This window comes from Sorex araneus, chromosome 6, assembly GCF_027595985.1.
Source record: "Sorex araneus isolate mSorAra2 chromosome 6, mSorAra2.pri, whole genome shotgun sequence".
NCBI lineage: Eukaryota > Metazoa > Chordata > Mammalia > Eulipotyphla > Soricidae > Sorex > Sorex araneus.
The window spans coordinates 46,010,549-46,034,410 of record NC_073307.1 but is presented as its reverse complement, the minus strand read 5'-3'; the positions used below and the strand labels follow the sequence as shown (position 1 = coordinate 46,034,410).

General features: G+C 41.4%; 1 protein-coding gene across 5 annotated transcripts in view; it reads left to right on the top strand.

Moving 5' to 3' along the window:
* The window catches only part of HTR4 (5-hydroxytryptamine receptor 4), a 210,323-nt gene that overhangs the window by 149,601 nt on the left and 36,860 nt on the right, over positions 1 to 23,862 (top strand). For 3 of the 5 annotated variants that reach the window (XM_055142393.1, XM_055142391.1, XM_055142392.1), the window contains exon 7: positions 17,010 to 20,747. The exons of the other annotated variants lie outside the window; for them this stretch is intronic. In XM_055142393.1, coding sequence (XP_054998368.1) covers positions 17,010 to 17,100 — 91 coding nt within the window. In that variant the 3' untranslated portion in view covers positions 17,101 to 20,747. Of the gene's footprint in view, positions 1 to 17,009; positions 20,748 to 23,862 lie in introns of those variants that run through there. 5 annotated transcript variants of the gene reach the window in all.

Genomic DNA, 23,862 nt, shown 5'->3' with positions numbered 1-23,862 from the left:
GTTTAAGCAACATAAAACAAGACTTATTTCCTGGATGTATCATGCCCTGTGCTAACCATTTCAGGTTATTGTCTTTAATATACCCTTTAGCTTTTTTAATGGCCTGTAGCTGTTACTATGATCCAGCATAAGGCATGGTACCAACTATGTTTAGTAAGTTGGATACATCATATATGTATCTATTTTTTGCTTTATTTTTTATCTTTCTCTGCAAGTGCCCCTATTCTTATGGCATTAGCATTTTGAGGGCCTCTGAGAATGATGTGCACAGTCTAGTAAAACTGCATGCCTCTTTAAGGTAGGTTCCCAAACAGCACCCAACACCCTAGCTTCCCAGAAGAGTTTGTCCAAGATCAAAAGTAGGAGTAATGTGGGATGCTTTGACCCTTGACCCTGGCCTTACACAGGTATTACCTGGAACTCTTAATCAATACCTGAGAGTCTGATGTGCATCAGGGTGGAGGAGCACTTCACCACTGAAGTGAAGAGTCAGAAGCCTATCTTCAAATTCTTACTGACCATCAAGCAGTCATTATCTGCCTCAGCACCAATAAACAAAGCTTCAGGGTTAAGCCCAGCTCCATCTCTTACACTGCTGAGAAAGTATATGGAAACCTTGACTTCCTAGTTGGAGATGGTTTTGCTGACCAAGGGATAATGGGTAGTGTATGAAGTCACTGATGGAAGGAACCAGCTTCTAGTGGGAAGGGACCAGCAATGCAAACCTCTGTCAATGTACAGTCTCCCAGCATGGCAAAGAATTGTCATATTCCAATACTGAAGTAGAAACTCTTCTAAGAGACTGAGAAATCCTCGTGACCTTGCAATGCAGCACCTCTTTAGTGCTTCTGATGGGCAGCAAGAGAGGTCCCATCACAATGTCTTGAGTATGCTTACCTTCATCTGCCCACTTTAATACACCCCTGGCCACTGCAGCACCACTTGGGTCATCTTAATCCATGTCCATCCCCAAGACAAGACAAAGAATAATCAAAGAAAATAAATAATAGAAAGTGATGATGAGGTATCTTGGAGGAAGGGCCCTGAACTTGTGTGGTGGGGGAGCTGGCAGTAACCTTCCAGATAAGCCCTTTCCACAGATAGGCTCCCTGAGCTTGTTCTCTTACAGTGTGTACTTGGCAGGGATGCAGCTCTCCCGATTTAGTCAGAGCAGCTGTTCAGGAAGGAATTGCCTCCAAGCACACTAAGCGACCCACCAGGAAACCAGACCCCCTGCAAATGTATGTTGAGTCCTCACTGTGATGATGTAGGGGATCGGCCCATTGGAGTAGTAAAGCCCCATCTTACAAAGCTGAATTTGTCCAGAAGAGGGCAAAACACGATGGTTTTTTTTATTTGCAGAATTTATGACACATGAATAGGAACTAGAGATACAGGGATGCTGAGCTTAGAGAAAAGAAGATTCAAGACACAAACATTTTATATCTAAGGTCTGTTATTAAGTCCTTATTGAGCAAGTCATCCAATTCATTCTGCATAGGGGGCAGGGAGAGGGAGAGAGAGAAGGGGGGGACAAAGAGAGAGAGAGAGAGAGAGAGAGAGAGAGAGAGAGAGAGAAGGAACTGAGTGATAAGGAAATACACTTTAGCATAAAATGATAAATTGACTGGATTCCCTTACTAGAGAGTTCCTGATAAAGTGGAAGGAAGATAATGGATACCTGTTAGTCACTTTTGAAGGGTTGGTTGATATCAGACATTGAAAATATTGATGGAACATCAGTCAGCATGGCTGAGGAAGGGTGAGAGGCTGAAGATGTTCTCAAACCCTTCCATTGTGAGAATGCAAGTTGCAGATCCTCAGACATTCTTCCATGGTGCAGTTCAACAACAGGGAGCAGCACCTACTTAAGCTGGTGTCAGCACTTTGGTTGTTGAAGATGATTGAGTTCTCAAATGATTCTTAGAGGAAAGGGATGCTATAGAGATTATACTACTGCCAATTTAGAGGCCACTTTTTTTTAAAAAAAAGTTATTTTTCTGATAATCTGGGATATTTGGGGAATTTATTTAAATCAGGAACCCATCCTAAGCTCTGCAGATGCTGACTATGTATGATACTTGATATTCTTTTTGTTGAAAATATCAAATGAATTTCTATTTCAAAAATGAAGAAGTAAACGTAGGCTGGAAATAAATAAATGTCTCTTCAATCTAGGATTTCCTACTTCCCCATCCCCCTAGATATCAAGATTGCCTCAGAATGTGAATGGCACCAGGAATGGGGATTAAAACCACAACTCATTCCTACTCCTGGGTGCTCTTTTTCCAAGTTATTCACAATAATTTGTTACATTTAATATTGCAACACCAATCCCACCATCATTACACCTTCCCACCACCATTATTTTGAATTTTCCCAACCACCACCCAAGGCTGCCCCAATAACATGCCCTAAATTTTGTATGGCTTGTTATAAATATTAGCTAAATATGATCAAAATAGGTTTTCTTAGAAGAAAGTATGTGAAGAAAGTGTGTTGCATCTCACCCTGGAGTCATTAAGCCCTTGTATGAGAGATTACTAGCATATTGTTACAACGTATTCCAAATTCTTAATCATTTAAATTATATGTCATATTTGTATACCTATAGATACATGTGTGCATTACACATGTGCTGTTAACACAGGGAGATGGGAAGAGGTCAGCCATTCCCGACTCCATGTGAGCCTGGAAATTTCAGTCACAAGTTCCACATACTTGGGATTTCTAGAAGATTCTCTTATGGATGAGGCTGTTCGAGCTTATAGGCAGCAGCCTTGAGTATGGCTGCACTTGAGTTCTGGCCATCTTTTATAGCAAAGACATCAGTTTTGCCTCAGCACTTGTAACAGGATTTGAGCTTATAGTCTCAGCCTTACTAGTCTAGTGCTTTTAGCTTCTGCATCATCTACCATGGAGCCCAAACTCATGAAACCGTATGGGATTTCAGGGACCGAATCCAGGTCAGCTTCATACAAGGCAAGAATCCTACCCACTGTATAATCTCTCCATCCTCAGGGCTACAGAACTCTTAAAATAACAACACAGAGTCCCAATCAAGACAGAGGAACCAGAGTAACATCAAAGTAATTTAGTATTATTATTAAGAAGGACCCCATTTTCCAGTAGCTTGGCAGCCACACCCACAAACTGCCCCTGGCACCGTGTAATCCCATCAACAGCCAAGATCCAGAAACTATAAAACAATGCTCCCGGAAGACTTCTTATAGCTTAGTTCTCCCTCTCAGAGAAACTGGGAAGGTACCTAGAGCACCCTGACTGTAAGGCAGAGCCTGGCAAGCTCTCCGTGGCATATTCGATATGCCAAATACAGTAACAATGATGGGTCCCATTCCCCTTACCCTGAAAGAGCCTCCAATGCGACACTGCTGGGAAGAATGAGTAAAGAGAGGCTGCTAAAATCTCAGGGATGGGGCTGGAGCAATAGTACAGCGGGAAGGGCATTTGCCTTGCATGGAGCTGACCCGGGTTTTATTCCCAGCATCCCATATGGTCCTCTGAGCACCGCCAGGGGTGATTCCTGAGTTCAGGGCCAAGAGTTCAATGCCAATCCCTCTGCATTGCCAGGTGTGACCCATAAAGAAAAAAAAAAAATCTCAGGGCTAGGACAAATGGAGAATTACTGGTGCCTGCTCGAGAAAAATGATGATCAATGGGATGGCAGTGACAGTGACAGTTAAGAACTTAGGATAGCAAGTTACTTTCTCTCTGTGCCTTAATTTCTTCCCTTGAAAAATGAAAGTAAAAATGAGAGAAAAAAATGAAGAAACCATTGTGAGTTTTATGAGACATTACACTTTCAGAATCTGGATTATGGGTCATTGTGTTCTCGTGATCATAACCAACCTCTTTTTTTTTTAGCAGAAATCAAGCATACAGGTGAGTAGGACCTTCTCTCATTGCTTTAACACTGCTTCATTGTAAGAACAGGATCTGAAAAGAAATAGCTTGATATAAAAGTCACCATAATACTGGTCTCTCATTCTGGGTAACTCAGGGAAGGGACCACCAAGTAAAATGTGGTTGGAGGTCATGTGGGGGAAGGGTGAGGCGGGTGGAATACAGACTAGAGACTGAACACAATGGCCACTCAACACCTCTATTGCAAACCACAACACCTAATCAGAGAGAGAAAACAAAAGGGAATTCCCTGCCATAGTGGCAGGGTGGGGTGGGGGGAGACGGGTCTGGGGAGGGGGGGAGGGATGTCGGGTTTACGGGTGGTGGAGAATGGGCACTGGTGAAGGGATGGGTTATTGAACTTTGTATGGGGGAAGCATGAGCACAAAAATGTATGGATCTGTAACTGTACCCTCACGATGACTCTCTAATTAAAAATAAACTAATAAAAAAAAATAAAATAAATTAAAAAAAAAGTCACCATAATATCCTTCTGATAAGGGACAGGATAGTCTCCAAAGAATGTGTATAGGAAAAGGTAAGAAAATAATTCAGCTGCAAGGACAGGTAAACTTTGGGGAAAGGAATGATGCAGAATGTTCTAGCTGTTGTCCTGCTAGAAAGGATGTGAATCCTTGTTCACCTCTGAGTGGGGAACACAATGAATTGTTCTGGCTAGGTAAATTAACAATAAAGTTCCCTCTGTGTGGTTCTCAGCCCAAGAACCAAGTGCTTCCTTACCAGTAAAATGATTTCTGAACAGATTATCTTATTTCTGAGCATGTCTCTGGTTATTTTTAATAAAATTCTTAGAAACAGTTTGCAGAATTATTCTTGGAGAATTTTTGAGTCACTGAGAAATAGATGGATTCATATTTTGATAAACCAGGCAAACAAATACATTTGGTGCTCCTGCATGTTCCTTTTATTCCTGTTATATTTCGGTCTCTTATTGCTGGCACATTTTATTTTTTCTTCTATTTATGTATTGGTATTGCCTCCTTGAAGTTTCTGAGTTTGAGGAAAAGAGTGTTTTGTGTGTGTATGTGTGTATATAACGTGTATATATATGTAACACATAATGTATATACTATATGTATAATATGTAATGTATAGCAAGTTGTCTTAGGACTAATTTGGTTTAGTTTCCTCATCCACAAATATCATCATCTTTATCATCATCTAAGTACTCATTTCCTGAGTACTGATTTGTTTGTCTGGCATTGAACCAAGTACATTACATGTGTAATCTAATTTGGATCACAAATATTCTCTATAAGCAGGTACTATTATCTCATTCTTACTCATAAGGTCACTGAGACTCAGAGAAAATAGATATCTTGGCCAGTGTTTTGCAAAGGGTAGGTGCTAGGGCCAGGATTCTAACATGTGTTCACGTGATTTTAAAGACGTTGCTGTTCATCTGTAGACTAATGTCTAAACTAGTCTTTAATACTTCACTGAACACTAACAGAATGCAGAACATTTATTTTTAGACACAGTATTGTATTTAGATTGATTTGGTTAAATATTCTAATAAATACCATGATCTCGTCTAAAAATATTTATCTGATAGCTTTCTGTATCTTCTCCCAATAAAGAACAGTACATTATTATCCATTCTATTGTTTGAACCATCTAATTGTTGCAAAGTTGTTCAAATTTTACTTCTATAATTATAAAATCTTAGGATTTTATAGCTAGAATGATAACAAGAACTTGGACACCCCAGGGATTTTTCAATAATTTTTTACATGTGGAAACTTGTTCAAATGAGATTTTGTAAATATGAAAGAGAATAGAATTACTTTCCTCAAAATATATGGAGATGAGAGTATGTACAGAATCATGACCATTTACCTCATTCTTCCAAATTTTCCTGTGGCCACCACCATGAAGTTATTTCTTAAGCTTGTATTAAGAATAACCTGAAGTAGAATGTTGCGTCCAGTCTTTTAGATCAGATTGTTGAGACAGAGAGGCTTAAATCATTTACTTAGGATTTATGTCATACCAACATAATAAAGATCAAAACCCAGATGTCAAGTTTTCTTTTACCTGTTGTCTTTTTAATCATCTGCCTAATGTAATACAGGGACTGATCTAGGCAATTGGGATACAGCAATGATCTAGAGAAACAAGTTATTTTTCATTAAGAAGTTCAGAGTTTAAGTTTAACTTTTAAATTTTTTTTTATTGAATCACAGTGGGATAGTTACAAGCTTTCATGTTTGGGTTACAATCTCACAATGATCAAACACCCAACCCTCCACCAGTGCATATTCCCCACCACTGATATCCCCAGTATACCTCCTCTTTCCCACCCTCCCCCTGCCTCCATAGCAGACAATATTCCCCATAATTTCTCTGTACTTTTGGACATTATGGCTTGCAACACAGACACTGAGAGATCATCGTGTTTGTTCCATTATCTATTTTCGGCATGCATCTCCCATCCCAACTGGTTCCTCCAGCCATAATTTTCTTAGTGATTCCTTTTTTTTTGGTAGCTCATTTCCTGCCTTTGGAAAGAGCATGAGTGTGTGTGTGTGTGTGTGTGTGTGCGCGCGCGCGCGCGCACACGTGCTCACATATGCGCGCGCACACACACACACACACACACACACACATCAGACTATTCTGGTAACTTCTTTCATTCTAGTTTGTCCATAACCTTCCAAAAGTGTGAGTTCTAGACCTAAACACAAAGCTATTCATGTATTTGGTGATTTTTAGAGTGCCATTTCCTTAACAGTATTGCAAAATTCATATTCTTCTTGCCTATGGATTTCTTGTGGCATTGTGTATATAACAATCATGGAAAGAGAAGCAGTTCCACATCTATCACTCAAAAGGATGAAAAGGGCATTCAAGCATGTGGCAAATGCCAGCTGGATTGAGTTGTAATGGAAAAGCCATAAGCAATATAGTGTGATTTGAAGTGGGCAGAGAGTGAAGGGCACAGAAAGCCCTTCTTGCTTTAACCAAGCTGCTTTCCGGCACATGCCCCTCAGCTAGCTTCCAGCTTTGCTTCCAGCGCAATAAGCATGCAAAATTAATGTTTCCCCCAAACAGTGAATTCCCCTGTCTCTGAATTCTTTCTGCCCTCAAATATTATTTCCCAATTTGCTGCCCAGCCTACTTACTACCCGGATCATGGTTTCAATATGAACTCTTCGGACTTTCTTAACATCCAGCACAGCATTTTTTTTGATAGACGGACACTCCTGACAGTGCCCATTTTTACTATATCAGTACTCTGCCCATGATATCATTAAATTATTATGTCTTTAATGATAACATGTATTTGTTAAAGAAGCCATGACCATAAATGAAAAGTCAAGCATATGTAATAAAAACCAAAGAGGGTGTTATTAGTTGTATAAATGATCTTTAAAAAAATATGAATTGGCACCATTGCTTACCAAAGGCTCTGAAACTAAGGCTCTCTCTCAATCAGCTGGGTACTGGAAATTTGTTAAGCCAGAGAGAAGCCAAACTGAATTTTTCTCTTTAAAATATGTAGGACAAGTTAAAGAAATATAAATTTCTCCGATTGTAGTTTAAACTGGTTGGAGCAATAGCACAGCAGTAGGGCATTTGCCTTGCAAGCGGCCGGGGTTCGATTCCTCCGCCCCTCTTGGAGAGCCCAGCAAGCTACCGAGAGTATCTCGCCCACATGGCAGAGCCGGCAAGCTACCTGTGGCACATTTAATATGCAAAAACAGTAACAACAAGTCTCACAATGAAGACGTTACCTGTACCCGCTCAAGCAAATCGATGAGCAACAGGATGATAGTGACAGTAACAGTGATACAGTAATTCAAACTAATTAGGGATGTGTCCATAGCTTTGCGTACCTCCCCCATAGAACAAAGCCCACGTTTGGTAAATAACAGACGCTCCAGTCAATATTCTGTCTGGATTGAGAGTTCCTTAAATACATAGTCAAGACAGATAAACTGTGTCTTGAAGACACTGAGAAACATTAGTGAATTAGCCAATGGCATTGACTTTAGAGTAATTGAACTTTAATGTCACACAAGCCTACATGTTTTGTGTTTTTTTTTTTTTTTTGCTTTTTGCTTTTTGGATCACACCGGGAGGTACTCAGGAGTTTTCAATGGTGCACCCAGAGATACTCAGAGGATCATGTGGTTCCAAGAACCAAATCTGGTCCTATACTATTTCTCTGACACCTCAGTTAAATTTTTATCAACTGATTGTTCTTAAGCCCTTTGTCTTTTTGTAACCTGAAGGACACTTTAAGAAAAAAACAGTTGCTTTGTAAATTTCTCTTTTTTCTTGTCTTCTTATTTTCATGATTCATCACTAAGTCTTTTTTCATGTTGTCATCATCAGTGCAATAAAAAACTGAAAAATATCCCCTTATTCACTGTGCTGAAGCAAATTGTTACTGTTTGCATGCATTTTGTGCTTTGATTCTGATTCCTGGGCAGTGATGTTGAATATCTTATTCTCACTCACACATGCACTTTCTCATTACTGTTTCCTCACTCTCTGGTTTGAAACATTATTTCAGGTCAGGGTGGACTAACTCAACATCCACCTGCTAGGTAAGAATCACTTGGGAGCAGTATTTTGAATAATTAAAATTTCTGTTGCCTCACATACTCTTTTCCTGCCTTCTCATCTCTGCTATCTAGTCTGGGAACAGTCAGATACTGGTATGGCTCTTACGAGTCATTTATGGCAAGATAAGTCTGGTGCACATTGTGACTGGAGTATTTTGTGAAAGATGACTTAACTAGTGATTGTTCTTTTCTACTTGCCTCTGTCTCTTCCTCCTCTTCCTCTTCCCCTATTTCTAGAAAACAGGTAAAATTTTTGGGTTGGGGGATGGTTTGTGGTCCACAACCAGCAGGGCTCAGGGTTGCTCCTGGCTCTGTACTCAGGAATCAATCCTGGTGGGTCTTGAAGGATCACATGTGACTGACCTGGGTTCAATGCCTAGGTCAGTCGCATGCAAGGCATGTACCCAGCTCACTTTACTATCTCTCTGGTCCCCATGAACAGAGGTAATTATAAGCCTATTTCATAAATTGTTAATATTGAACAGCACTTAGTGGTGCTGGAGTGGTAGCACAACGGGTAGGGCGTTTGCCTTGCACATGGCCAACCTGGGTTAGATTTCCAGCATCCCATATGGTCCCCTGAGCACCACCAAGGTTAATTCCTGAATGCAGAGCCAGGAGTGAGACCCCTGTGCATAGCCAGGTGTGACCCAAAAAGCAAAAATATTAAAAAAATAAAATAAATAAACAGCATGAAGTTCTTCCCACCACATAAATTATTCCCACATCTGCCAATAGGCCAATAGATAGAATCCCTAGTTTAGAAGATAGACTTCCTGATAGAACTGGATACACTGATACCCTTCAAACAGCCCATCCCCCTACCCTGTGCCTTCTTTTTTTTAAATTAAACTAATATGTGTGTTAGTATGTAATATTTAACGTGTAATACTTCCTCCTGTCAATATTGAGGACATTTAGCACTGTAGCACTGTCCTCCCCTTGTTCATTGATTTGCTCAAGAAGGCACCAGTAAAGTCTCCATTGTGAGACTCGCTGTTACTGATTTTTGCATATTGAATACGCCACAGGTAGGGTGCCAGGCTCTACTGTGTGGTACTGTGCGGGTGGGATACTCTTGGTAGCTTGCCGGGCTCTCCGAGAGGAACAGAGGAATGGAATCCGGGTCGGCCCCAAATAAGGCAAACGCTCCACCCACTATGCTACCACTTCAACCCACACACAATGATATCGTACCTTTTCAAAAAGGACCACACCCAACAGTGCTTGAGGCTACTCAATTTCAGGGACTGCTGCTGAAAGTGCTCAGGGGACCTTGCAAGTGCCCAGGATCAAGTCCAGGCATCCCAAATATAAAGCATGTACTTCAGCCCTCTGAGCCATGCCCTGATGTTGTCCATCTGAAGAGCTGAAGAAACTGAGGCTTTAGTTAGAAATCTCCAGGCAACTGGGGCTGGAGAGACAGGACAGTGGAGAGGGTTCTTGTCATGCACATGGATGACTCAGTTTTGATCTCTGGCACCCCAGAGGGTCCCCTGAGCACCACCAGGGGTGATCCCTGAGAACAGAGGCAGGAGTAACGCCCGAGAATGACCAAGTGTGACTCCAACACAAAATAAAACAGAACAAAATCTCCAGGCTGCCTCTTGACCCAAAGTTCACATCCTCTCATCTTCTTCTGTGTGTGTGTGAGCTTGTGTTTCTGTTCAGGATATAGAGAGTCCTGTCCATCACCAGCAGCCCAACTGTGGCCTCTACATTGCCTGTGACCTTCAGTTCCACTTTGCTCTGAGGTGATAAACTCAGCATAAAGTCTTTATTCTTCAATCTAATCTCCAGCTGACCAAGAAATTTAAATGTGGTAAAAGATACAGAAATGCTGCATAAGTGGTAGAGGATTTTACGAAAACTATTAAAACAGATAGTGCATTTAAAAACTCATCTGTTAAAATATCGGAGCTTCTTCTTTAATGATGTTTTGCATCAGGGATATTGAGCTACTCTGCCAATGTTTCTGATCAAACATATGGTCGAGGAGAGACAGTTGTGATCTCGCTGCATTTTAAGTTATGGCATCTCAGCCCATCCTCCACAGATACATTTAACAGCTTTGCAAAATAATTTCACATATTCAGAGATTGAGGATTTTCAGATACTTAAATCAAAATCCAAAAATTATCCTCTCTGTTTCCAGTGAAGCCTCTTCCCTCCACATGGAATATAAAGTATCAGATACTAACAATAGAATATTAAAAGCCAGATCCAAAGCAATTACCCACAGCTTTGGAGAACATTCCCACACACAGATGGTGCCCAATCAGAAGGTCTGTATCTGTCACCCACCATCTCTGCTACTCACAGAATCAGAATGTCAGAGTTGCAAAGGATCTTACAGATAATTCTTCTCAAGTAAAACAACTGGGGCGATTGTGGCACGGGAAAGGGTCTCCATCCTCATAGTCCTGTAGGAATGGAGGCTAAAAACAATCATCAGAAACAAGGTCCTTGGTCTCTGACTTCCTGCCCACTTTGCTACAAGCTACTGCTGCCTTTGCTGAGTTGGCAGGGTGATCTTGTCCTTGACAGTGAAAGGGGCCCAGCAGGAATGGTTAAAACCACATGCATTGAGTGTTATGTGTTGCATGAGAAGGAGGTCTCAGGGTGAAACACAACATGCCATAATGCTACCTCCTTGGTAAACTCTTCAACACTGGATGCCACTCGATCAGTTTCCAGATCCATGCACTAGGGTACACTGAGACAGTCCAAGCCCAACCACAACACAAGGACACACATTTGTCTTGTCAAGGGGCAGTTGCATATCAGTCTTGGATTGAGTTAGAGACTGAGCCACTGTCCTTTTTCTGTGACTCATTCTTTGGCAATGATTAGATTGATGTAGTCTGAAAGACTAAAAGAGGAGTGGCACATGTATCCAATTGCAATCCCCTGGGAATCTCAGTCTTTATTTGAATCTCTGAAAAAATTTTATGTGAGCTACTTTTGAAATTGCTTCGAAGAGAACTTCCTCCATTCTCTCCAGTCCCTCTAGAACATTCTCTGTGACCCCTCTTTCCTGCATTACCATATATATTTTTTCCTCATTCTTTACTGTGTTAGTTTTCCTAGCCTTTCCCCCTCTTGATTGTTCTTCCTCCTGTCCTCTTGCTTTGGCACACTTGTTATTCCACAGATGCTCCCTAGTTCTGCAGCAAAAATACCTTTAAGGGCTAGAAGAAGCAAGCAAGAAAGGGTTCTGTGTTACTGTTCCAGTTGTATTGTGTTTCAAAAAAATGTTTCAGACCATGCTATTTGGCTTAGATTTCTTTTGCCTTAGAGTCTGTCATAGTGGGATCTGGGGATGCTAGAGACCATAGCACCTGAAGTCAGGCCTTATGTCTGTTCTCCAGGAGATTAGTGGCAGTATGATAGGATGATTTAGAGGACAAACTTTGTAATTAAAAATGGAATTAAAAATGAGAGGGTTTTCTCTCTCTCCCAGGTCAGTAATGGAACCTGGGACACCACTTTCCCGGCACCCACGTCTCAGGCACACTGAGCCGGCCCACCTCCCCAAGTGCCATCCCATTAGCCCATGTGCCACCGTCCAGCAACACTCCCGGGGTTTTCTCCCTCTCCCAGATTTCTGCCCTCCCCACCTGGCACCCCACTCACATCTCGGTAGTGGGCGTGATCTCCACAGAAGTGGGAGTGACCAAAATTATTTTCCCCTTTCCTGGCACTCCTAAATCACAACTTCATTTTCATCACCTAACTATGTGGAGATTATCCTGGCCATCTCAAACACACTAGGACAATAGTCCAGTAGTGTATTCTAATTGCACCATAATACTGGCATCACAAGAAGCTCTACAAGTCTAATATAAAAGAACACATCCTCCGAAGCTTCAATAGAGACCTCACCTAAGCCGCTGAGGAGCACCTGAGAGGAAGGGGGGAATAATGAGAGTGAACTGGAAGGTTCCACCACCACACTACTACAAAAACATGAAGAAACAATGAAAATCCCCACCACAAGGAGAAGATGATGAAAAGGGTCCAGGTGCCTCAACAAGCATTACTCATAAATATGATCTCTCTGATAAAGAATTCAGAGATGAAATATTGAAGATGTTCAATGAACTCAAAGAAATGGCTCAACAGACATCCAGGAAATTAAAGGACAACATGAAAGAAACAATGGAACAGACAGCCAACAAAATACAGCAAGAAATGAGAGCAGAAACAAAAAGCTATAAAGTGAAGTGTCACAAATTAAGGATTCTGTAGATGAAATTAAAAACTCAGTGGGTGCCCTCAATAGTAGAATGGCCACAGCCGAAGACAGAATCAGAGAGCTTGAAGATGAACTGCAGGAAGCTTACAGACAACAACAAACAATGGGAAAAGACCTCAAAATAGCTCCTTGGCAAATCAGAGACCGGGGGGATGCTTTCAAGAGGAACAGCATTAGAAACATCATAGTACCAGAAGGATAGAGTGACAACCCCAATGTAATAGCCACAGTTAAAAAATCATTGCTGAAAAGTTCCCAGAGTTGGAGAATGCAGGCATCCATACCTAAGGAGCCTGAAGAGTGCCAGCTAAAAGAGACCTAGTGAAAAGACTCCAAGACATATCATAGTCAGAATGATGGATGTCACAGATAGAGACACAATACTGCAAGCAGCAAGGTCAAAGAAGGAAATCACCTACAAAGGAGCACCCCTTAGATTTACAGCAGGCCTATCAGAGGAAACCCTCCAAGCCCAAAGACAATGGTGGAATATAGTGAAAAAAATCAATGAAATGAACACATCACCAAAAATACTTTATCCGGCTAAACTCTCACTCAAACTTGAAGGAATGATACACTATTTCATGGATAAACAATAGTTCAGGAACTTCAAAGACTCAAAACCAAACTTAAAAGAAGGACTAAAGGGGCTACTGTAAGACAAGATAAAACCCTACAAGCACAACAAACCCCTACAGGAAGATGGCACAAAACTCATGACAATAATAATCTCCCTCAATGTCAATGGTCTAAATACACTAATTAAGAAACACAGAGTAGCAAAATGGATTCGGAAACTAAACCCAACATTCTGCTGCCTACGAGAAACACACCTGAACAGTCAGAGAAAACACAGACTCAAAGTCAAAGGATGGAAAACAATCCTACAAGCAAACAACTCCCTCATAAAAGCTGGGGTGGCTATACTAGTATCCAACAACATAGATTTCAGGTTGAAAAAGGTTAGAAGGGACAGCGAAGGCGAATTTCCACTAGTCGAGGGTTATGTACAGCAGGAAGAAATCATACTCCTAAACATGTATGCACCTAACAAGGGACCAGCTAAATACTTAAAACAACTGCTAACAGATTTTAGGAAGGATATTGCTAACAGCACAATAGTAGTTGGAGACTTCAACACTGCCTTATCACTGCTAGATAGATCAACAAGATTAAAACTCAGCAAAGAAACACTGACTTTGAAGGAAGAGATACATGAGAGAGGGCTAATAGATCTATACAGGATTTTGCAACCCAAAAAGAAAGAATACACACTTATTTTCCAGCACACACAGAACATTTTCCAAAATAGACCATGTTCTGGGTCACAAACATACCTCAATAGAATCAGGAAGATAGAAATAGTATCAACTATCTTTTCAGACCATGATGCACTGAAGATATAAGTCAACCATGCAGAGACTGCTGGTGGGAATGCCGAATGGCTCAGCCCTTTTGGAAAACAGTATTGATGCTTTTCAAAAAATTAGAAATTGAAGGTCCAGAGCAATAGTACAGCAGGTAGGGCGTTTGCCTTGCATGCGGCCGACCCAGGTTCGATTCCCAGCATCCCATATAGTCCCCTAAGCACCTCCAGGAGTGATTCCTGACTGCAGAGCCAGGAATAACCCCTGAGCACCACTGGGTGTGACCCACACAAAGAAAAAAAATTAAAAATCGAACTCCAATTTGACCCAGCGATACCACTTCTGGGAATATATCCCAGAGATGTGAAAGACTATAGTAGAAATGACATCTGCACTTACATGTTCATTGCAGTACTGTTTGCAATAGCCAGAATCTGGAAAAAACCCGAGTGCCCAAGAACAGATGACTAGTTAAAGAAACTTTGGTATATCTGCATAATGGAATACTATGCAGCTGTTAGAAAATATGAAGTCATAAAATTTGCATATAGGTGTATCAACATGAAAAATATCATGCTAAGTGAAATGAGTCAGAAAGAAAGGGACAGACATAGAAAGAATGCACTCATTTGTGGAATATAAAGTAGCAGAATGGGAAAGAACCGCAGAGATAAGTACCAGGAGGATTACTCCACATCTTAGAAGCCAGTTCCACATGCTGGGGGAAAAGGCAGCTCAGATAGAGAAGGGACCACAAAGTAAAGGGTGCTAGGAGGGCCTGCTCTGAACGGGAGAGGTGGGCTGAAAGTAAACTATAGACCGAACATGATGGCCACTTAATACCTCTGCTGCAAACCACAACACCCAAAAGGAGAGAGAGAGAGAGAGAGAGAGAGAGAGAGAGAGAGAGAGAGAGAGAGAGAGGCAATGTCCTGCCACAGAGGCGGGGTGGAGTGGAGAGGACTCAGTGGGGGTGTTGGGAGGGATACTGGGGCCATTGGTGGTGGAAAATGGGCACTGGTGGAGGGATGGGTACTCGATCATTGTATGACTGAAACGCAAGCACGAAAGTTTGTAAGTCTGTAATGGTACCCCCATGGTGATTCACTAATAAAAAAATGATCCAAATGTAAGATATAACCTTATATATATGAACTGGGGAAAAATTGGCAAGGTACTTAAATTCTAAAACAGTTTCCTTATCTGTTCCAGAGACAATTCATAAAATACATAAATAAATGATTATAGTCCAGCCCTGTTCTAGGAACACTACTTTAATGAGTGGTGGTGGGGTTGTCTGTTTTAGTTTTTGTTTGGGAGCCACAAACAGTGGTTTTCCTGGTTCTGTGCTCGGAAGTAGCTCTCAGAAGTGCCATGTGATACCCAGCACCAAATCTTGTTCTCCCACATGCACTGCACTCATTAGGCTATATCTCTCCAGCCCACAGGGGTTGGTTTTCACTGTGGCTAATAATTACAGTGATAACAAGAATGATAGACAAGGAATTTGGGTAATGAGAAGAAACCCACACATCCTTTCTTTTATTCTTCTCCCCTTCCTTCCTCTTCATTATTTTTCTTTTTGTATATATGCTTAATGAATGATACCTAAAATTTAAGGTTAAATAAAAACATGAGGTCACATCTTGAACTAGCTAAAGACCTCTACTTGAAAATAACAAGAAAAATCTGGAAGAAAGTATGTATAAGCACACATAAATCAAAAGCTGTGTTCAGAACATGTAGCAAACCCATAAATAGTTAGCACTCATCATTTAGGGAAGAGATATTGCATATTCTGTTGCAATAAGAATAACCTTCCAAATGCAAAGAAGAGACACTTGCAAGGAGAAAGTTGCTGACCATAATGAAGCAAAACATTTAACTATCTCTGAGCCAAGACATGTGTATATCAAGGGCTTAAAGAAATTCACTATTAAGATCTCTGACTAGTGCTCTTTCAATGATTGGGGAAATCATAGCACCCAAATATATTGCTCTAATTCTTAAAGAAATATTAAGCTAGAATCCAGAAACTTTGGGTTTATACCTAGAAGTAGATCTTACAAAATCCTGACAGTTATTGCAATTCATACATGATTTGTGAGAATCAGTGTTTCTTCATTAATATATAACTTCTGCCAACTAATTTCTTTATCTATTTGGGAGAGAAATCTCAGCAAGCCATTAGATAAAGCCTCCCAGAGATGAACATTCTAGGACCACTAAGTGTTACCTGTTTTCTGGAAAGGCTATTTGTGGTACCTGGGTTTCTCTAGTTTAGCCTTTTGTACTCAATGGTTTTTGGGTTTTGTTTTGTTTTGCTTTTTTACCTGAAGTAAAATTCTTTCTTGGTGCTGTATCAGTGATCATAATAAGCCTTTCTGAGGACAGCTCCCTTTAGAGGTAGTAAAAAGAAAAGCACGATCATCTTGATGTTAAGACAGGGCATGGAATGCATAATCTGGAGGCAAGAAAATGTGGACAGCAGTTCCAGAGAGTCAGTCGAAGGAAGGATATTTTATTTTCTTTTTGGGTCACATTCAGTGATGCTTAGAGGTTAGTCCTGGTTCTGCACTCAGGAATTACTCCTGGTAGTGCTTGGGGGACCATATGGGATGCCGGGGATAGGACCCAGGTTGGCCGCATGGAAGGCAAATGCCCTACCCAGTGTACTATTGCTCTGGCCCCTCAGGAAGGAGATTTTGACTGGATGTAATAACTTCTTTCCAAATAACTAAATGTTCCTGGGCAGGGGCTGACCACTTGTCTACATGTCACAGGTGACTTTCCTTATAAATACTGGCCCTTTCCCAGTGACCCCCATTGCAACTCTCAGGTTCTGTCATCTTCTTCTGTCTCCAGGGATGCAGTGGAGTGTGGTGGTCAATGGGAGAGTCAGTGCAACCCCGCGGCAACATCTCCTTTGGTGGCTACTCAGCCCAGTGACACTTAGTCCCTTGGGGCAGTGACCAGAAGACTGTCATCCCTTGGAGGAGGGCCAGGTCCTCACTGCCACGCGCAGGACTGCACTGGTATCTCTCCACCGAACACTGGGTGGATATTAGGGCAGCCTCCCTTGCTCACTGGACTGTCCTCTGGGATTCCAGCAGATGGCATGCCTAGGAGTCAGGGGACAGGATGTTACTCTCTGTTCATTGGGAGTTCTCCTCCGAGAGTTCCCCCAGGGAGGAGTTTTTCATCTCCCAGCACTTCCTCTCCCTGGCATATCGCCTTTGCTTCATGCTGTTGTCCCCAGTACGTTCCCTTCCTGTGCCTGATTTATCTCACTCATTCCAAACACTGTCACTCACTGTGTCCTATCTCAGTCATGAATGTCTCCAAATATGTCTTCTTTGCTTTGCCTGCTCACAGACACTGTCAAAACACATCCCCCAGGGCCAATCTTGGTCAGAGTCCTGTTCCAAAAGCACACATTTCTTGCTTGTTCACATCTGTCACGTCCATGTTCAAACTGTGTCCCCCATCCTCATCGGTGCCAGTCACCAGTACATTTCCAGCATGTCTGGATCCAAATCTGTGATTCTCTTGGCCAGCCTTGTGTCTGTCACAGACTTCCACCACTCTTCCTTAGGTTCAGGTGCAGTCCTGCTCTTCCGGGCATATTCCAGAAAACAGAAACAAGGGAAAAGTTCTGTCAGAAGAGCTGTCTCCCTAGAACATCAGAGGCAAGCAGAAGACAGCCTTCCCCGCCTCCACCCCCATTGCCATGGCCTCAGCTCCCTGTTCTGAGATGATCAATTTCCCATTGAACTGGAATGGGAAATCTTCTCCTATGGACTCTCTGATTGGTGACAGTGCAGTGTTGATTAAAAATGTCAGAATTGCTGCTGGAAGCTTATGAGGACGCCTACAGTGTTGATTCCAAATCTTTGAATCGGGTTTTTCTGTCCTGAAAGGAGAGAGCTGCTGGAAGTACTCACTGCAGAAACCTCAGGTGGGCAAGCAGACCCAGCATTGCGGGGAAGATAGAGTAGAGACTTCACATCAAAGGACCCGTATTCCACCTGTCTCTGCTCCTATTTTTCTGGCAGACCTTGACCTTTCATCCCCGGCCCTCGCCTTGAACATCTGTCAATTGATGTTTGGACTAGAGTCCTCTAAGAGTCCCCCGTATTTCTAGAGCAACAGGATGCTGCTATAGCCATCAGCTACCTCGACAAGCCCTGGACTTCCCGCCCTTTGACTTTGTTTCAAAGAAGTTACCTTCCTCACTGGCGCTTTCTAGACCCTGGCCAGCTTTGAACTTCAGACTGCCCTAGATGTTTTTCCCGAATACTGAGTCTAGAGCTCTTGCCAACATGTCCTGAGTGAAGGTCTCAGTGAGGTTAAATACCAATTAGTCCTGGTGCCAAGTGAACTTTCGGCTGTCAGTAATAGCATCTCAGGATTTGCTCATTGCTCTTTGTTCCTGCTACTGAGGAAGTGTCAATTATCATTTCTGTCAGTGTTAACTTTAGTGAGGGACTCAACCTGGACAGGAAGCGACTATGGACTATGGAAGAAACTGGTTGCCTCAAAACCACCCAGATGCCCCAATAGAATCCTCTTGTCCCGTGAACGCTTAATTTTTGGTGGGATGGGGAACAAAATCTTGCCTTAGAGAAGGGGGAATCGTCTGAAAAGAAATGCTATTTAGAATTCCTGAATGTTGTTCATAGTGCATCACCCCATGGGCATCCCATGGAGGCTGGGTCAGCAGAGAAAATGCAACTGGGAAACTGTTCTCCTGTTAAAAATGAAAAAACTAATATGAAAGAATATGAAGAAACTAATATGACCTTCTGGACACTGACTGGAGCCACAGCACCCTTTGCTTTTTCCTAAGTCATGGTCCCTCTGCTGGCACTAAATTGGGACAGGGGCAGCAGCACCTTCTGAGATTGGCACTTCTCTGCTACAGAGAAGGATGCAGATTGACTTCAGGTCGCATGATCCTCAACATGGGGATGAGACTCAAACTCTGCTACAGCCCCCTCCTGCCACTGGGCCTGGTTGTGGTGAGGACAAATGAGACATGGTTGTGGGACATGGTTGGGGCATCCTATAAATCATATGCTGTCATGTAGTAGTTTTATTAGAATTTGGGGTTACTTGTTTCAACATGAGCACTCAAGGACCAAGAACATTCCCCTCCCTTGAAGTGAGTCACTTTCGAGAACAAGCTCTTTGGGTAAAACACTTATTTCCAAGGATTTGTTCCTCCAAATCTGCCCTTCCTCCTCTGGTCACTCTGTGTTGCTCCGTGCACATCAACACAGGAAGTTAATACACTGCAAACACTCTCAAAGGGGTAGCACTGTAGCACTGTCATCCCTTTGTTCATCGGTTGGCTCAAGCAGGCACCAGTAACTTCTCCATTGTGAGACTTGTTGTTACTGTTTTTGACATATCCAATACACCATGGGTAGCTTGTCCGGCTCTGCTGTGTGGGCGGGATACTCTCAGTAGCTTGCCGGGCTCTTCTAGAGGGACAGGGGAATCGAACCTGGGTTGGCCGCATGCAAGGCAAGTGCCCTACCCACTGTGCTATCGCTCCAGCCCGCTCAAAGGGGTAGAAACATATTTTAAGGGATTGTCTTTTTCTCAAAGTAAAGGGGTGGGAAAATGTGGAAACAACAGGTTAATTTTGGTAAGAATGAGCCTAATTTTCCAAGTAATTTCCAAGTCACATGGAATAAAGTCAAATGCTGTTTGCCGTGAAACATAAAAGTATTTTGGATAAAATAGAGCTGAGTCATAAAAAAATTTACTTCATAAAAATAACCCCCAAAACAAGTACCAATCTCTGGTCCATGGGACCAACTAAGAATGTTAAATAGTTTGCTAAGATACTAAACCAGATAACTTTTGATTCTTTTCCTATTCTGACAGTCTATGTAAATGATTGTTAATTGGGGCTGGAGCAATAGCACAGCGGGTAGGGCATTTGCCTTGCACGTGGCAGACCCGGGTTCAGTTCCCAGCATCCCATATGGTCCCCTGAGCACCACCAGGAGTAATTCCTGAGTGCATGAGCCAGGAGTAACCCCTGTGCATCGCCGGGTGTGACTCAAAAACCAAAAAAACAAAACAAAACAAAACAAAAGATTGTTAATTATGGTTTAATATGATTTAGCTGATACCTAATTTTGTTTACATTTTTAATAAGGTACAATTACAAGTGGAGCCACTTATTTATATAAGTTATATATACATTTCCTTTGTATAATCTGTTTATAAAGTACAAAAACATCATGAAATTTAATATTATTTTAAAATATTCAAAATTTTAACAATGATTGTATTTTTTATTTGGTGAACTTGTTAGCTATATCTCGAATTTATTTGAAGCTAAAGCTTTGAAGTCACTAGAATATCAGCCTTAGCTTTATGATAATTACATTTTGAAGCAGTTTCCAAAAATGTGTTCTAGGAGGAAATAGGAAATTCATAGATTTATTTGTTTTTTATTGAAAATATATCTCTATTTATTGATGGACATTAATTAAACATGTTTATTATATTTGTGTATTTCTGTATATGCTTAGATAAACTATATACCGAGGTAAATTGTAACTTTAACACTATAAATTGAACTTTGAACACAGAATAAAGTTATTCTCATGCCTCAGTTCTGCGCAGCTTTTTGTAACCTTAATCAATTCCTTGGAAACTTTGGGTATTTCAAAATGGAGAAATTTCTGTCTCTAGCATAAAATTTTCCTCAAGGCAAAGGCAGAAGTCCAGGTCCCTTAGGTAATGGGGTTCAATCTGCCTCCCAACCTGTGCATTTGTTGGCCACCTGCATCAGTCTCAAGCACTCACTCAGGACAGCGCTCTCTGGGATGGTTATCCCAAGGAGAGGAGGAGGTAGAGGGTTTCTAGTCCAGTCCCTCTCTTGTACAGACTAGAGGAGCATTCAAGAGAGCATGACAACACCATATCCAGAGACATGGAGTGAGATTTTTGAGCATATGCCTCTTGTGAAAATCATCTTTTTGTGGTTGTTGTTAATATGAATCCCCTTATTTGAGGTTCCTGGAAGATTGAACTCAGTGTTGGTGAAATCCGAGCCCCCACTGATCTGAGAAGGGTGCAGGAAATGACTCTTGCCAGCAGTCAGGACTAGGGTACTTGTTCTAGCTCTATGAGAAACTCCCTAAACCTCTGTTATCTCATGTATAAAATTCAGGGATGAGCAAGAGTAAGGGCTTCAAATCAGACATTTTTTTTTTTTGCTTTTTGGGTCACACCTGGCGAAGCACATGGGTCACTATGCACAGGGGTCACTCCTGGCTCATGCACTCAGGAATTACCCCTGGTGGTGCTCAGGGGACCATATGGGATGCTGGGATTTGAACCCGGGTCGGCTGCGTGCAAGGCAAACGCCCTATCTGCTGTGCTATCGCTCCAGTCCCAAATCAGACTTTCTTCAAGTACAAATTTACCCAAAACCCAAAGGCCAAAGTAGAGTGGATCCAAGGTAAGTCTAGGTTCCCCATCTCTGCCTATTTTGTTAGTGACCTTAAGAGCCTCAAATAGCTCTGCCAAATTTTTCTTCTTAAATATTTTCTTTTCCCCTTCTAGTTTTCCTAAAGTTTACTCAGGCTCCTATGAACAATTTTCCCAGATGTTACTCTCAGAATCACATCTGTCTACTTAGAGAACCTCCTCTGTGTGGAAAATGCTCCTCTTGTGTCCTAGAATGAAAACCTGAGCTTTCTGTGATATATGTTCTGTGAAGCAACCGCTATGTCTGGCAGATGTAATCAGTCTTATCTGAAGCTTTAGAATACTGCTTTCTGTCTTGATTGCTTTCCAAACGATCTTTCTTCACTTAGGAGCAGCCATAGTACTAATACTAATACTAATACTAAGCCACAGTACTAATACTAATTCATCCAGCCATAGTACTAACAATGAGTACTGACAATGTAACGTTATAATATCACATAATATAACATAGTACTAACAATGAGTTAGTACTTACTATGTATAACGTGTATTATATAATGCATATATGTTATATATGTATTATATTATGCATACATATATTACATATGTATTACTATGTATTATAAGTTTGTTTTATAATTCTGTAAATACATAATGCTCTCTTTATTGGGGATCAGAAAATAAGCAAGTAGACATACATACACAGAATCAGATAATTTTATATATCAGTTTTATAAAAAAAAATAATAACGACAACCAAAGAGATGGAATGTATGTTAACTGAAGAAGTCAGGCAAAGCTTCTAGGAGGAGTTCAACTCTGTGACCTTGACAAGAATGCTAGAGGGGCATGAATAGTCTATTTGTTGGAAAGAAGGGTTGCGATGCCAAACAAAGGAAACAAGAAGTACAAAGCCTGTGGCAGAAATGAGCATGGCTTGTGTGGCTGGAGGTCAGTGAATGTAAAGGAAATTATTGGAGAAGGGTCAGAGAAGAAAGGAGAGCTGATAATGATTTAGTGCCAGGTTGGTGGGAAAACAATTCCTGTAAAACCCTACAAGGTGTTATTTTTCCATCATCTAGATAAAGAAATTGAGCTACACAACAGGGAAGTTAATCCGAATGCAGATACCCTAACCCAAGGATGCAGAAACTGCATGGAGCAATAACTAGAACACAGGCTCTACTAAATAAAGGTCTATCATATGATTCCCTGTACACTTATTGGGAGGGAGCTTAATCCACCTGAGGTCTGCTGTCTGTAGCAGCAGGTACCGGCCTTAAAACAAAATGTCTTTTTTCCTTTGCTCCTTTCTTTTATCCAGGAAGTATCAACTGTCTGTAAACAAATAAATGCATATTTAAGCAGTGTTCATCTTTGACTTTAAGTGAACTAATTCCAAATAATACCTACATATAAACCTATTCTTAGCCAGTCATAAAGTGGCTTCCCACTAAAATTCTTTATTTTATGCAGAAGTAAAAGATTATATAGTCATGTGTGTGTGTTCGTGCACATGTGTACGTGTGTGTATATGTGTGTTATTGTGTATGTGTTTATGCCATGTTCCTTAACTTCATCATTACTGGTTTCATCCTAAAATTGTTTAATTTATCTTTCATTTGGGAAGTTACATTGGGATCAAAAAAGACATCTAAGATCATTCTATTTCCTTATCAAAGCCACTCCAGAACTCACCATTTCCTAGCTAACTCTGGGTTCTCCATAGGGTATGTAAGCCCACCAGTAACAGTTTTTCTTCCCATTCTTTATGCAAAGCTCACAGTATACTCATGTTCCACTCACTGTCTCGCAGTTCACATCCAAACCATTTTCCTGATCTTTTCCAATAAACACATGTCCCCCAACATTCTCTTTCATGATCCGTCCTTTTACCTAATGTCTTCCAGCTTCTCATTTTTTATCTATCCCAATCCCCACAACACCCTATCTGTTCTTCTTCTGACATTTGTCTTTCTCCATTCACTGTATCACTGTCATCCCATTGCTCATCGATTTGCTCGAGCGGGCACCAGTAACATCTCCATTGTGAGACTTGTTGTTACTGTTTTTGGCATATCAAATATGCCACAGGTAGCTTGCCAAGCTCTGTCATGCGGAAGAGATACTCTCGGTAGCTTGCCGCGCTCTCCGAGAGGGACGGAGGAATCGAACCCGGGTCGGCCACATGAAAGGCAAATGCCTTACCCATGGTGCTATCATTCCAGCCCATTTTTTCCATTAAATTCATTTATTATTC